Raw genomic sequence first — 16,017 nt, forward strand, 5'->3', positions numbered from 1 at the left:
ATACAAAGACTGTGCTGCGGACTAACATTTTTAAAGATGCTAGCTTTCGATATTGTCACATGCAAAAAGCACCATTTGTCAGTGTTCCTTTGTGTTACCATTGAGTTGCTCATATGGCCCAACAAGCTTGCTCTGCCATTTAGTCAGAAGCTTTTAGTTTCAAAACCACCTTCCCATTTGCTCCCATACCCCTTGATTTCCTAAGGGACTGAAAATCTGTCTATTCCTGTATTGAATATATTGAGCAATGGAGAAACCACAATCCTTTGGACTGGAGAATCTTATGAATCTTTTGAGTCGTAGATTCATACTGCGTAGAAAAGGCCCTTCGGCCCATCGTGTCTGCACCAACAACAGCTACCACTAAAGATGTGCTAATCCCAATTTCCTGCACTTGTCCCATATCCTTGAATGTTATGACGTTTGAAGAGGTCATCCAAATATTTTTAAAATCTTATAAGGTTTCCAGCCTCCACTACCTTCCCAGGCAGTGCATGCCAGATGTCTACCACCCGCTGAATGAAAACGTTCTTCCTCAAATCCCCTCTGAATCTCCTGCTCCTTACCCTAAAACTATGCCCCCTCATGAATGATCCCTCAACAAAGCTGCTCTCTATTCACCCTGTTCATATCTCATCATCTTATACCCTCAATAATGTCCCCCTTCAGCCTTCTCTGCTTTAAAGAAAACAATTCAAGCCTATCTAATCTCTCCTTATAGCTTAATTGCCCCATCCCACACAACATCCTGGTGAACCTCCTCTGTACCCTCTCTAGTGCTATCACATACTTCCTCTAGTGAGGTGACTAGAACTACACACAGCGCTCCAGCTGCGGCCTAACTAACGCTCTGTACTACTCCAACATTACCTCCTTGCTCTTATACTCTGTGCCACAACTGATGAAAGCAAGTGTCCCATATGCCTTCTTAACTATCCTATTCATGTGCACTGCTGACTTCAGGGATCTGTGAATAATTACCCCAAGATCCCGCTGTTTCTCTAAGCTACTCAGTGTCCTGCCATTCACTAAATACTCCCTTATCTTGTTTCTTCTTCCCAAGTGTATCACCTCGCACTTATCAGGGTTAAATACCATGTGCCACTGCTTTGCCCATCTGATCAACCTATCTATATCTTCCTGTAACCTGCAACCATCTTCTTCACTATTAACCACCCCTATCAATCTTGATGTTATCCGCAAACTTGCTTAACATTCCCCCCACATTTTCATCCATATCATGTGTATGTAACAAACAATAAGGGTCCCAATACTGATCCTTGTGGTTCAGCACTAGACATGGACCTCCAGTTACTCAAACAGCCTTCTACCACTACCCTTTCTGATCTATGACTAAGCCAGTTTCTGATCCATCTTGCCAAGTTTCCCTAAATTCGATGTGCTTTAACCTTCTAAATCAGTCTCCCATGTGGTACCTTGTCAAAAGCTTGGCTAAAACCCATATAAACAACATCAACTATTCCTCACTTGCCTGAATGAGTGCAGCCCCAACAACATTCAAGAAGCTTCACATCATCCAGGACAAAGCAGCCCACTTGATTGGCACTACATCCATCAACGACGCTCAGTAGCAGCAGATGCACTGCAGAAATTAACGAATGATCCTCAGACAGCACCTTCCAAACCCACAACCACTTCCATCTAGAAAGGACAAGGGTAGCAGACATATGAGAACACCACCATCTCCAAGTTCCCCTCCAAGCTACTCACCATCCTGACTTGGAAATATATCACAGTTCCTTCACTGTCACTGGGTAAAAATCCTGAAATTCCCTCCCTAATGGCATTGTGGGTCACCCCACAGGAGGAGGACAGCAGCGGGTCAAGAAGGCAGCTCAGCCCCACCACCTTCTCAAGGGCAACTAGGGATGGGTGAGAAATGCTGGCCAGCCAGCCATGCCCACATCCCACAAATGGATAGAAAAAGAAACTGAACTTCCATCATCCACACACTTGATCACATTTTTGAAAAATTCTAACAAATTTGTTAGGCATGACCTCCTTCTAACAAAGCCATGCTGACTATCCCTAATTAACCCATGCCTTTCCAATTGTGTATTAATTCGCTATTTCAGAATTTTTTTCCAACATTTTCCCTACCACTGACGTGAGACTCACCAGTCTGCAATTTACAAGTTCATCCCTACTACCCTTCTTGAAATGTGGAACAACATTAGCTGCCCTCCATTCTCTGGCACTTTCTCCGTGGCCAGAAAGGAATTAAAACTTTGTGTCAGAACCACTGGAATTTCCTGCCTTGATTCCCACAGCAGCCTGGGATACAATTCATCCAGGCCAGGGGGTTTGTCTGTTTTTGAGTCTGTCAGAGCCTCCAATACCTCCCCATTTCCTATGTCAAACTGTGCAAGGTTCCTCACTGTCCCCTTTCCTGAATTCCATACCTACGTTCTCCTTTTGAGTTAAGTAATCTCCCCTCATCTTAACCCTAACCGATCGGCTTCGCACTCAGATACTGTGCCTCCATGTTTTAGATTCCCTGACCTGCAGAAACAATCTCTCAAAGTCAGCTCTGTCAAGTCCCTCCAGAATCTTGCATGTCCCAATGAGTTAGTCTCTGGTATTTAGAAGAATGAGAGACAATGGGCTCATTTTAATCAGCCCTTCACCATTCAGCAATCCCTTCACTCCAGGGACCAATTTAGTGAACGTTTGCTACACTGCCTCTAATTTAAACAGACAATGTTCCGCAGACCTGGGTTTGAATCCTGCCATGGTGGATCATTGAATTTGAATTCAATAAAAATCTAGAATTAAGAGTCTAATGATGACCGTGAAACTGATACTAATGTCAGGAAAATCCCATCTGGTTCAGTAATGTTTTTAGGGAAGAAAATACAATGTCCTTACCTGGTTTGACTCAAGACCCACAGCAATGTGGTTGACTCTTAACTGCTCTCTAGGCAATAAATGTTGGCCCAATCAGAGACATCCACATTCTGTGAGTGAATTTTTTTTTTAATTAAAATATACCCTTACAGAAATATGGAGGGAAAAACTGCATACAGTAATCCTGATGTGGTGTCACCAAAATACTGTACAACTGTAGCAAGACTTCTTTATTCCTGTATGCCAATCCTCTCGCAATAAAGGACAACATGCAATTTGCCTCCCTAATTGCTTGCTGCCTCCATATGCTGACTTTCTGCATTCCTTGTTTGTCCATTTGAGCATCAATACTTAAGAAGCTTTATACCTCTCAGTAAATATTCTGTTACTGTACACTTGCAGCCAAGGTGAATCACTTCACACTTCCCTACATTATACTCCAGCTGTCATCTTGTTGCCCACTCACTTAACTTGCCTTATTCTTTTTGCAGCCTTTTTGTGTCCCTCCTCAACCTACCTTTCTAACTAGCCTTATACCATCATCAATCTTAGATACATTAGTCTCTGTCTTGTTGTCCAAGTCATCAACATAGATTGTAGCATATATACATTGCCCAGCACTAATCCTTGCGACACTTCACTAGTTACTGTTTTCCAACTTGAAAATGCCTCATTTATATCCTCTGCTTTCTGTGCATTAACCATCCTTTATTTATTGTAACATTTCACCCCAAACTCAGTGAACCCTTATCGTACCAATCAACCTTTAGTGTGGCGCCTTATCTAGTCAGATGTACTAACTCTACTAGTTCCCCTTTTTCTGTTCTACAAGTTACATCCTCAAAGAACTCAAATAAATTTGTCAATCAGAAATTCTCTTCAGTAAAACCATATTCACTTGTTCTAATTATACATGACATTCAACATTTCTTCCTTCCTGCACTCACCCAATTTCAACCTAATGATGTTTCAGCATTGCCTACAATTTGTACGCTTTTAAACTTCAAGTCTGGTGTCAGTGTATTTTTATAGACTCATTACAGTACAGAAGATGGTCATTCAGCCGATTGAAACCATTTCAGCTCTCTGTAAAACAATCCAGTCAGTCCCTTGACTTGCTTTATTCCTGCAAACATATCTCCCTCATGACCAATAATTTTCTTTTGAAATCATTGATCATCTCTCCTTCCCCAGCCTCACAAGCAATGAATTACCACTTAAAAAACATATTTCACATTCTTGTTGCATTTCTTCATCAAATGCTTAAAACCAAGTCCCATAAACTTTGCGCCATCAATTACAGGAACAGCTTTTCTTTGTACACTGAACCTAATCATTTAGTTTGCCCACCTCTGTCTCCTCTACTCCAAGGAAAACCATCCCATCTTTGCCAACCCAACCTTCTAGAAAATTTCCATCATCCCTGGAATAAAGCCTTTCTTGGAATACTTTCTTGTATCGGGTACATGACACCCTATTGACTCTTCGTGTGAAGAAGGTGGCAATTAAACTACCATTAAGAGTTGGTTGAAATCCCAGACTTTTTCTCTTTCCCCATACCTTTTCCTTTTCCAAACGTTTGACTGCGCCCTTCATACAAAGCTGCCTTTAGGACACTCCACTTCCTGAAATTCACATCTTGAAATAAACAAACAAACATGATAGGTCAAGTGGTCTTCTTTTGCACTGTAACCCTTCTGAGATCATCCTGGTTGCTCCTGTCACTTGTAGCCACACCTGCTGTGAGGTCTGGTGCCATTTTTTAATCATTGCTCGCTCATCCAGTGTAGCTCAACTGTAAACTCTCTGTAACATTCATCATTTCTTTGAGTCAAACCCTCCTCCTGTGTTGAAAAATGGTGAGAGGAACAGTTCCTCTGGGAAGTGCAGTCAGAGCCAGCTGCACAAGGCGGGTAGGAGAAAGAGCAATATTGATAGGAGACTCAATAGTGAGGGGTCAATACGAGCACCACTCCAGGATGGGTTGGGGCTATGGTCAGGGATGTCACTGAATGGCTTCAGAGTATCCTGAAGGGAGTGGGTGAACAGACAGAGGTCATGGTTCACATTGGGACCAATTACTTAGGTAGAAAGAGGGATGAGGTCCTGCAATAAGAATTCAGGGAGCTAGGTGACGGATTGAAAGCAGGACCTTAAAGGTTACAATTTCTGGATTACTCCCAGTGCCACGTGCCAGTGAGTATGGCAAGAGGCAAATAGAGCAAATGTATGTGTGGCTGCAGAGTTGGCTCGCGGCAGAGGGGATAAAGCTCTTGGATCAATGGATCTGTTTCCTGGAAAGGTGGGACATGTACACGTTAGGCATGGAACTGAAATGGGACCAATATCCTCGCAAGTGAGCAGTTGGTTGGAGTGTAAACAAATTTGGCAGGGGAATAAGATATGGAGGAGTGGCACAGTTGGGGTGATATACAGAGAAATACGGGGGAAAACCAACTCAGTCCAGAGGGTAGGGTGAAAATAGTGAATTTAAGGCACAAGTTGGATGGAAAATTATTTTAATACAAGTAGTTAGGTGGTTGTTTTTGGTAGGCACAGATATGATGGACCACAGGGCCTTTTTCTGTGCTGTAGATCTCTATGACTCTTGCAAATAAAGCAGATGTGTTGATGATGTTGATTAACATATGGGGATATGATACAATTGCTATCACAGGGACATGGCTGAGGGAGCGGTGGGACTGGAACTTCAATATTCTGCGGTATAGAACCTTCAGGCAATACGGAGTGTGGATGGGGATAAAAGAGGGGATGTTGCAACATTAAGGGGGTCAATTACTGTGTGAAGAAGGGACAAGTATCTTAGACAGGTCCTCAAATGAGACGAAATGGGTGGAACGTAAAAACAAAAAGGGACAATTACATTGCTGGGAGTGAACTATCGACAGTCAGAGAGAGATAGAAGGACAGGGAATGTAGGCAAATCTCAGAGAAGTGTAAATAAGCTAAGGTAATAATGGGAGAGGATTTGAATTTCCCCAATATTAACTGGAATATCAAGAGGTACAGTGTAAATGGGAGGACATTTAGGTGATAATGATCATAACTCAGACCACCTGTAACCAGTAGATTCCCACAGGGATCAGTGCTGTGACCACAATTATTTACAATATAGATTAATGACTTGGATGACAGAAGTCAATGTACGATTGCAAGTTCGCGGATGAGACAAAAATAGGTGGGAAGGCAAGTGGTGAGGATGACAGTCTACTGAGAGATATTGAAATTGGACCGGGGGCTGCCGGGAAGGTAAGTTTTCCCTCTTAAAGGACTTACCTCGAGCGTCAGCGGCCTTCATTTTTCAGCAGCAGAGGGAGAGGCGACAGCGAGGACCAGGGGGCTGCCAGGAATATATTTGGGCAGCGATGTTGGAAATCATGAGGGTAAGAAAGCTAGCATAAAGGCACTTTACCTGAATGCTTGTAGCATTCGTAACAAGGTTGATGAGTTAACGGCACAAATCATCGCGAATGAATATGATTTGGTAGCCACTACGGAGACATGGTTACAGGATGGTCACGACTGGGAGTTAAATATCCAAGGGTACCAGACTATTCAGAAGGACAGACAGGAAGGTAAGGGAGGTGGTGTAGCTCTGATATTCAAGGACAACATCAGGGCAGTGCTGAGAGATGATATAGGTTCTATGGAGAATGAAGTTGAATCCATTTGGGTGGAAATTAGAAATTCTAAGAGGAAAAAGTCACTGATAGGTGTAGTCTATAGGCCACCAAATAATAACATCACATTGGGGTGGGCAATAAACAAAGAAATAACTAATGCCTGTAAAAATGGTACGGCAATTATCATGGGGGATTTTAATCTACATGTAGATTGGTCGAACCAGCTCGGTCAGGGTAGCCTTGAGGAGGAGTTCATTGAGTGTATCCGTGATAGTTTTCTTGAACAGTATGTAATGGAACCGACGAGGAAGCAAGCTATCCTAGATCTGGTCCTGTGTAATGAGACAGGAATAATTAATGACCTCATAGTTAGGGATCCTCTTGGAAGGAGTGATCACAGTATGGTTGAATTTAGAATACAGATGGAGAGTGTGATGATAAAATCCAATACCAGGGTCCTGTGCTTGAACAAGGGGAACTACAATAGAATAAGGGAGGACTTGGCTAAAGTAGACTGGAAACAAAGATTTTATGGTGGGACAGTTGACGAGCAGTGGAGGACTTTCAAAGCAATTTTTCAAAGTGCTCAGCAAAAGTATATTCCAATGAAAAGGAAGGACTGTAAGAAAAGGGGTAATCTGCCATGGGTGTCTAAAGAAATAAGGGAGGCTATCAAATTGAAACAGAAGGCATACAAAGTGGCCAAAAACAGCATGAAACTGGAAGATTGGGAAAACTTTAAAGGTCAACAGAAAGCCACAAAAAGAACTATAAAGAAAAGCAAGATAGAACATGAGAAAAAACTAGCACAGAATATAAAGACAGATAGCAAAAGTTTCTATAAATATATGAAACGAAAAAGAGTGGCTAAAGTAAACGTTAGCGCTTTAGAGGATGAGAAGGGGAATTTAGTTATGGGATATGATGAAATGGCCGAGGCACTGAACAGGTATTTTGTATCGGTCTTCACAGTGGAGGACACTAATAACATGCCAGTAATTGACAAAGAGACGAAGGTAGGTGAGGACCTGGAAACAATCATTATTACGGAAGAGGTAGTGTTGGACAAGCTAATGGAGCTAAGGATTGATAAGTCTCCTGGCCCTGATGGAATGCATCCCAGGGTACTAAAAGAGATGGTGGGAGAAATAGCAGGTGCGCTGGCGGTAATTTTCCAAAATTCGCTGGACTGTGGGGCACTCCCAGCAGATTGAAAAACAGCAAATGTGACGCCACTGTTTAAAAAGGGAAGTAGACAAAAGATGGGGAATTATAGACCAGTTAGCTTAACCTCTGTAGTGGGGAAGATGCTTGAGTCTATTATCAAGGAAGAAATAGCAAGGCATCTTGATAGAAATTGTCCCGTTGGACAGACGCAGCATGGGTTCATGAAGGGCAGGTCATGCTTGACAAATCTTTTGGAATTCTATGAAGACATTACGAGCGAGGTGGACAATGGGGACCCAGTGGATCTGGTGTACCTAGATTTCCAAAAGGCCTTCGACAAGGTGCCGCACAAGAGGCTACTGCATAAGATAAGGATGCACGGTATTAAGGGTAAAGTATTAGCATGGATAGAGGATTGGTTGACTAACAGGAAGCAAAGAGTGGGGATAAATGAGTGCTATTCTAACTGGCAGTCAGTGACTAGTGGTGTGCCTCAGGGATCGGTGTTGGGACCGCAATTATTTACAATTTATACAGATGATTTGGAGTTGGGGACCACGTGTAGGGTGTCAAAGTTTGCAGATGACACTAAGGTGAGTGGCAGAGCAAAGTGTGCAGAGGACTGTGAAACTTTGCAGAGGAACATAGATACATTGAGTGAGTGGGCAAAGGTCTGGCAGATGGAATACAATGTAAATAAATGTGAAGTCATACATTTTGGTAGGAGTAATAGTAAAAAGGGTTATTACTTGAATGGTAAAAAGTTGCAGCATGCTGCTATGCAGAGGGACCTGGGTGTCCTTGTGCATGAATCACAGAAGGTAGGTCTGCAGGTACAACAAGTAATTAGGAAGGCAAATGGAATTTTGTCCTTCATTGCTAAAGGGATTGAAAATAAAAGCAGAGAGGTTATGTTGCAGCTGTACAAGGTGCTGGTGAGGCCACACCTGGAGTACTGTGTGCAGTTTTGGTCTCCTTACTTGAGAAAGGATGTACTGGCACTGGAGGGGGTGCAAAGGAGGTTCACTAGGTTGATTCCGGAGTTGAGGGGGTTGGCTTATGAGGAGAGACTGAGTAGATTGGGATTATATTCATTGGAATTCAGAAGATTGAGGGGGGATCTTATAGAAACATATAAAATTATGAAGGGAATAGATAAGATAGAAGTAGAGAGGATGTTTCCACTGGCAGGTGAAGCTAGGACAAGAGGGCATAGCCTCAAGATTAGAGGGAGCAGATTTAGGACTGAATTGAGAAGGGATTTCTTCACCCAGAGGGTTGTTAATCTATGGAATTCCTTGCCCAGTGAAGTAGTTGACGCTACTTCAGTAAACGTTTTTAAAGAAAAGGTAGATTTTTTTTGAACAATAAAGGAATTAAGGGTTATGGTGAGAACGCAGGTAAGTGGATCAGAGTCCACGAAAAGATCAGCCATGATCTTATTGAATGTCGGAGCAGGCTTGAAGGGCCAGACAGCCTACTCCTGCTCCTAGTTCTTGTGTTCTGTTCTTATGAAAGATTAAGCGAGAGATTAAAAACTTGGCAGATGGAATATAATGTGGGAAAATGTGAGATTATGCACGTTAGCAGCAAGAATAGAGGAGATGAGCATTATTTAAATGGAGAAAGACTGCAGAATGGCACAGTACAGGGGGATTTGGGAGTCTTCATGCATAAATCACAAAAGCTGGCATCCAAATTCATGAGGTGGCAGGAAAGGTAAATGGAATGTGGGCCTTATTTCAAAGGGAATAGAGTAGAAAAGTAATGACATTTTTGCTAAAACTAGGGATGATGACATAAGGAGTCTGCAAAGAGATATAGGCAGATCAAGTGAGTATGCAAAATCTTGGCAGATAGAATATAATGTGGGGAAACGTGAGGTTATGCACTTTGTAAAGAAGGTATTATTTAAATGGAGAAAAATCTTAAATATATCTGACTTAGATTAGGAAAGTGAATGTATTATAGCCAAATTTGCAGGTGACACAAAAAAAGGACAGAAGGCAAGTAGTGACAATGACACAAAGAGTTTGTATAGGGATATCAAATGGAATATAATGTGGGAAAATGTGAGGTTGTGCACATTTATTTAGGAGGAATACAGGAGCTGAATATGATTTAAATGGAGGAAGACAGCAGAGGGATGTGGGAAAATGTGAGATTATGCACTTTAGCAGCAAGAATAAAGGAGATGAGCATTATTTAAATGGAGAAAGACTGCAGAATGGCACAGTACAGAGGGATTTGGGAGTCTTGCATAAATCACAAAAATCTAGCAGCTTCAGAGGGGAATAGGGAAGGTAAGTAGAATGATGGCCTTTATTTCAAAGGGTTGGGACAAAACAAAAGGTTTTGCTAAAACTATACAAGGTACTAGTCAGGCCACAGATGAAATATTATGAACAATTTTGATCCTTTCTAAGGAATGATAGACTAGTGATGGAGGCAGTCCAGAGAAGGTTCCCTAGCTCAGGGACTGTTTTATGAGAAATGGTTGAGTAGATTCTGTCGTTGGAATATAGAAGAATGAGACATTGAAACATACAAGATTCTTGGGCATTTGACAAGGTAGATGCAGAAAAGTTGTTTCCCCTTGTGAGGGAGTCTAGGACCAGAGAGCATAATCTCAGAATGAGAGGTCTGCCACTTAAAACAGAGATGAGAAGGAATTTCTTCTCCTCCAGGGTGGCATGGTGGCTCAGTGGTTAGCACTGCTGCCTCACAGCACCAGGGACTTGGGTTTGTTCCAGCCTCCGACAATTGTGCAAACTCTGCCCGTGGCTGTGTGGGTTTCCTCCAACAATCCACAGATGTGTAGGTTGGAAGGGGAGGCGATAGCCTAGTGGTATTATCACTGGACTGTTAATCCAGAAACCCAGATAATGTTCTGGGGATGTGGGTTCGAATCCTGCCACAGCAGATGGTAGAATTTGAATTCAATAAAATATCTGGAATTAAGAATCTAATGGTGACCATGAATCCATTGTCGATTGTCAGAAAAACCCATCTGGTTCACTAATGCCCTTTAGGGAAGGAAACTGCCATCCTTAGTTGGTCTGGCCTACATGTGACTCCAGACCCACAGCAATGTGATTGACTTTCAACTGCCCTCTGGGCAATTAGGGATGGGCAATAAATGCTGCTTGGTCAGTGACGCCCTCATCCCTTTAATGAATAAATAAATTGGCCATGCTAAATTGCCCATAGCGTCCAGTGATGTGTAGGCTAGGAGATGGATCAGCCATGGGAAATACAGGGATAGGGTAGGTTTTGGGAGGGATGCTCTTCGGAAGGTTGATGTGGACTCAATGGGCCGAATGGCCTGCTCCCACACTGTAGGGATTCTAAGATGGTAGTTTATTTGTAGAATTCTTAACTACATGCGTTGTCAAGGCTGGGTCTTTAAGAATACTCAAGGTTGAGAGGGACAGATTTTTTAAGCAGTAAGGGAATCAAGAGTAATGGGGGAAGAGGCATGATGGGATTGATCAGATCAGCAATGGTCTACTTGAATGGTAGAATACACTCGAATAGTCTGCAACAATTTTAATATGAAAAGACAGGATCTGTCCAGAGGATTAGGAGTCACTACATGGAGGAAAATCTACATTAAGAGCAATAGAAGCCCTTCAAAAAGTGACAGCGCAAATACAAGAAGCTTTAAAGGTAAAGGGAAGGACTAACAAGTCCAGAGAACCCTGGATGTCAAGGGACGTATAGGATTGGTTAAAGGAAAAAATGGGGAAGTTAATGGCAGATTCCAAGGGCTCAAAACAAAGTGAAAGTGGTTACTTAAAAGATAAATTAGGAGAGTGGAAAGGTAGGCATGAAAAAAACACTAGTGGATGAAATAAAGTAAAATCCAAAGTAGTTTTATAATATGTTAGGGACAAGAAGACAACCAGGGAAAAAGGGAGAAAACAAACAAAAACAGAAGTTGCTGGAAAAGCTAAGCAGGTCTGTCAGCATCTGTCAAGAAAAATCAGATTTAACATTTCGGGTCCGATGACCCTTCCTCGGGATATTCTCCAGTTAACTCTGATTTTCTTCACAGATGCTGCCAGACCGCCTGAGCTTTTCCAGCAACTTCTGTTTTTGTTCCTGAACTACAGCATCCACAGTTCTTTTGGTTTTCGGCAAGGCCCATTAAACACCAAAGTAGAATGGAGTCAGAAAATGTGAGGTTTTAAAAAAGTACATTGTATTGATATTCAGTATAGTGATGGTGTAGGGACAGAAACCAGAGAGGGGGAAAACAGTGATAAACTTGAACTAATTCATATTGGCCTTGAGATGGAGGAGGAATTAGAGGCTAGAAAGTGGATAGATCCCCAGGCTAGATGAGATGTATTCCCAGCTGTGTGAGGAGGTTGTAGGTGCTCTGACATTACCTTTCAAACCCTTTCTGGATTCAGCAGGGGTGCTAAAGGACTGGAGGAAAGCCAATGAGGTACCATTAGTCAAGAAAGGTCATAGGGATAATCCAGGAAACTACAGTCCAGTGAGTCTGGGTGGAAAAATGTTGGGAGAAAATATTGGAAGAAACTCCAAGGGATAGAATAGATCTCCATGTGGAAAGGCAACGATTAATCAAGGATAGTCAGCGTGGCTTTGTTAGGGGGAGATCACATTCAATAAATTTGATTGAATTTCCAAGAAGCTGACTAGGTGTGTAGATGAGGGTACTGCAGTTGATGTATTCTACATGGTCTTTAATGAGGCTTTTAGCTATGTCCCGAATGGGAGACTGGTCAAGAAACTAACAGCCCATGGATACAGGGAAATTTGGATACAAAATTTGCTTTGTGGCAAAACCAGAGGGTAATGGTTAAAGATTGTTTTTGTGGATAGAGGTATACTGCTGGATTCAATACCAAGTCCCTTGCTATTTGTAGTGTACATTAATGTTGAAGGTGTGATCAGTTTTCAGATGACACAAAAATTGGTGGTGTGTCAAATAGGGAGGAGGAAAGCCTTAGACTACAGTACCACAAATAGATGGGCTGAACAGTGACAAATGAAATTTAATCCTGAAAAGTACGAGGTGACACGTTTTTGGAGAACTAACAGGTCAAAAGATGCACAATTAATGATAGGACTGTAAGGAGTACAGATGATCAGAGGGACCTTGTTGTGCATATCATAGATCCTTGAAGGCAGCAGGACAGCTAGATAATGTGGTTAAGAAGCATCGAACACAGCAGCAGGGAGTTTAGAATCGAGCTACATTTTAGTAGATTACAACTGGAGTACTACGTGCAGTTCCAGTTGCCACACTATGTGAAGGATGTGATTGTATTAGAGAGAATTCAGAAGGGATACATCAGGATGTTGCCTTGGATGGAGTGATCCAGCTGTAATCAGAGACTAGATTTACTTACAGCAGAGAAAGGTGACTGAGGTCTAAAAAATCATAAGTGGCAGATAGAAATAAACTTTTCCCCTTAGTAAAGGAATCCATAACCAGAAGGCACAGACTTAAGTTAAAAGACAGGAGGTTTAGAGCATCTTGAGGAAGAAGGCTTCTCACGCAGGCGATGGTGGGCATCTGTGAACTCACTGCCTGGAAGGGTGGTGGAGATGGGAACCATCACAACATTTAAGAAGCAGATAAATACTCGAAAAGCCATAACATGCAAGGATACGGGCCAAAATGCTAAAGAATTGTGTTAGGAGTTTGATGACTGGGGTGGGCACAGTGGGCTGAAAGGCCTCTTCTTCATTGTTGTAAGAGCTCTAAAACTCATTTTTTTTGTTTACAGAGAGCTGCTCCGTGATAATCTTGCATCATTAGCCTATGTCTCTTTAACCTGCTGCCTCTTTAAGCACCTCCAGGTCAGATCGCGTTCAAAACAGACCAAAAGGTCGCTTCGAGAGATCACTGGGAATAATCAGTACAAAACAGGGAGGAACCGAGCACCACACAAAATAAAAAAACCCACAGGAGGAGTTGTTTTTAACCCTCGCCCCAAGTACACGAGCGTACTCCCTCCAGACAGAAGGGAAAGAGAGGAGAGGGAATGGACGACACAGACAGACACAACAATGGAAGACCAACTTCTTCGTCGTCCCGCCAAAAGGGCGCCGCCTGCCCTGCGCGCTGACGTCACGGCGCCGCCCGGCGTGCCCGCCGACGTCATGGCGCCGCTCCCTTCCCGGGTCTGAGCTGGGCTGCCGCCATCTTGCTCAGGGTCCAGCGGAAGGCGGGCGGGCGGTCTCTCTGAGAGAGAACCGATAACCGGAGGGGGGAGGTGACCATGAGGAGAAAGCGGCTGTGAGACCCACCCGTCCCTTTGCCCTATACACGGAGCGGGGAAGGAGAGGTTTTGGAACAGGAGGAGGGGGTTTGTGGTGGTGAGCTGAGGCCGGCCCTCCGTGACCGCTGGTGCCCCTGTCCACCCACCGGCCGCTCGCTGCTGCTACCGCTACCGGGGTTTGACTGTGTCCGGAGGCTGGGGGGTGGGTGGGGAAGGGGGAGGAGGAGGAGGAGGAGGGGGCCATGGCCGCCGCCAAGTTCGAGTCCCACGACCGGACAAGCTGGTACTTCGGGCCGCTGAGCCGGCCGGAAGCGCAGGCCAAGCTGCTGGGCCAGCGGCACGGCACTTTCCTGGTGAGGGACAGCAGCACCTGCCCGGGGGACTACGTGCTGTCGGTCTCCGAGAACTCCAAGGTGTCGCACTACATCATTAACAGCCTGCCGGGCAAGTTCAAGATCGGCGACCAGGAGTTCGACAACCTGCCGGGCCTGCTCGAGTTCTACAAGATCCACTACCTGGACACCACCACCCTGATCGAGCCGGCCTCCAGGGCACCCCCCGGATCGGCTCCAACCGTCGCCCCAACCGGGCTGGCCAAAGGCCCGGTGCCTCCGGTGCCAGCAGCCGAGGAGAGCGCCGAGTATGTGCGGACACTGTACGACTTCCCGGGCAACGACGTGGAGGACCTGCCCTTCAAGAAGGGGGAGCTGCTGGTCATCGTGGAGAAGCCCGAGGAGCAGTGGTGGAGCGCCCGCAACAAGGACGGCCGCCTCGGCATGATCCCCGTGCCCTATGTCGAGGTGGTGGTCAAGTCGTCGCCCCAGCAGCAGCAGCCGCAGACCTTCCAGGCCCAGAGCCAGCAGCAGCAACAGGCGGCTGGCTACCGCAACTCCAGCAGCTACGGCATTCCCGAGCCCGCACACGCATATGCCCAGCCCCAGACCAGCAGTCCCCTGCCCACCGGCACCAACCCGCTGCCCACCACCCAGAACGGACCCATCTATGCCCGAGCCATCCAGAAGCGAGTTCCCTGCGCCTATGACAAAACGGCCTTAGCCTTGGAGGTAAGAGTCGCGTGGAGTTCGTTTCGTGGATGGATGGAAGCAACTTAATCATATATCGATCCTTAGTGGAAGTTTTTTATAGAATCATTCTTTGAAACGTTTCATTTTTTTCCGCCTTCTCTGGCACAGTGAAGTAGAGAACGTGAGATTATCTACCTTTTGTGGCCAAGAAGGTGACAGACTAGGCACCGAGTGGTCAAGGAAGAAACTGTTTCCACTGGCAGGGCGGAATGATAACCTGAGGGTACAGATTTAAGGCAAGGAAACCTTTGGGGACACGTGTAGCGAGTTGTAATTTGAAACTCTCTCCCTGAAAGGATGATGGAAGCAGTTTGAATAGTAACTTTTTACAAAAGGAATTTTGAATATACCTGGGGAAAAATGGAGGGGGTGGGGCAAATTGCCATTCTTTCGCAGTGGTACATTAGGTGGGGTGAATATAAGTTATTGTTACATGACCTTCTGGTATTTTTGAAGATGTTTGGAAGTTAAAATATAAATTGATTTCTGTGAATAAAAGTAAACCATAGCAGCAGTTCCAGAAAGATGTGGATGTTGAGTGAAACAATGTGAATAATGTGAAATCAGCCAAGAAAATAGCATAGGACGTGTATTCTAAATTATTTACAAAAACTTGTTCGGGAGTGATTTGCCAGGAGTTTGTTTGAGAATCACAGACAATTCAGAAAGAGTCTGGCTTGGAGATGGTTGAGACAATTTGGGGAAGGAGATCCCAATTTTTAACTGGGTGAATCACTTGGGAGAAAAGTGTTTCTGTTGCAAACATCAAACTACAGATGCTGAGTTACTTTGAATAAAAATCTACCAGGAAAGCAGCAATTCTTTAAAAAGTACCCATTCCACAGCTACCAAATCTAAAAGAAATGATTAAGGCAAAATAAGGATAAAGATGTATTTCGGGATAGTAGGAACTGCAGATGCTGGAGAATCTGAGATAACAAGGTGTAGAGCTGGATGAACACAGCAGACCAAGCAGCCTCAGAGGAGCAGGAA

General features: G+C 44.1%; 1 protein-coding gene across 1 annotated transcript in view; it reads left to right on the forward strand.

Moving 5' to 3' along the window:
• Positions 1–13,819: 13,819 nt before the first annotated feature.
• Positions 13,820–16,017, forward strand: part of crkl (v-crk avian sarcoma virus CT10 oncogene homolog-like) — a 54,093-nt gene continuing 51,895 nt past the window's right edge. The window contains exon 1 of the mRNA XM_048611384.1: positions 13,820–15,003. Coding sequence (XP_048467341.1) covers positions 14,182–15,003 — 822 coding nt within the window. The 5' untranslated portion in view covers positions 13,820–14,181. The remainder of the gene's footprint in view (positions 15,004–16,017) is intronic.

This window comes from Rhincodon typus, chromosome 24, assembly GCF_021869965.1.
Source record: "Rhincodon typus isolate 14 chromosome 24, sRhiTyp1.1, whole genome shotgun sequence".
Taxonomy (NCBI): Eukaryota; Metazoa; Chordata; class Chondrichthyes; order Orectolobiformes; family Rhincodontidae; genus Rhincodon; species Rhincodon typus.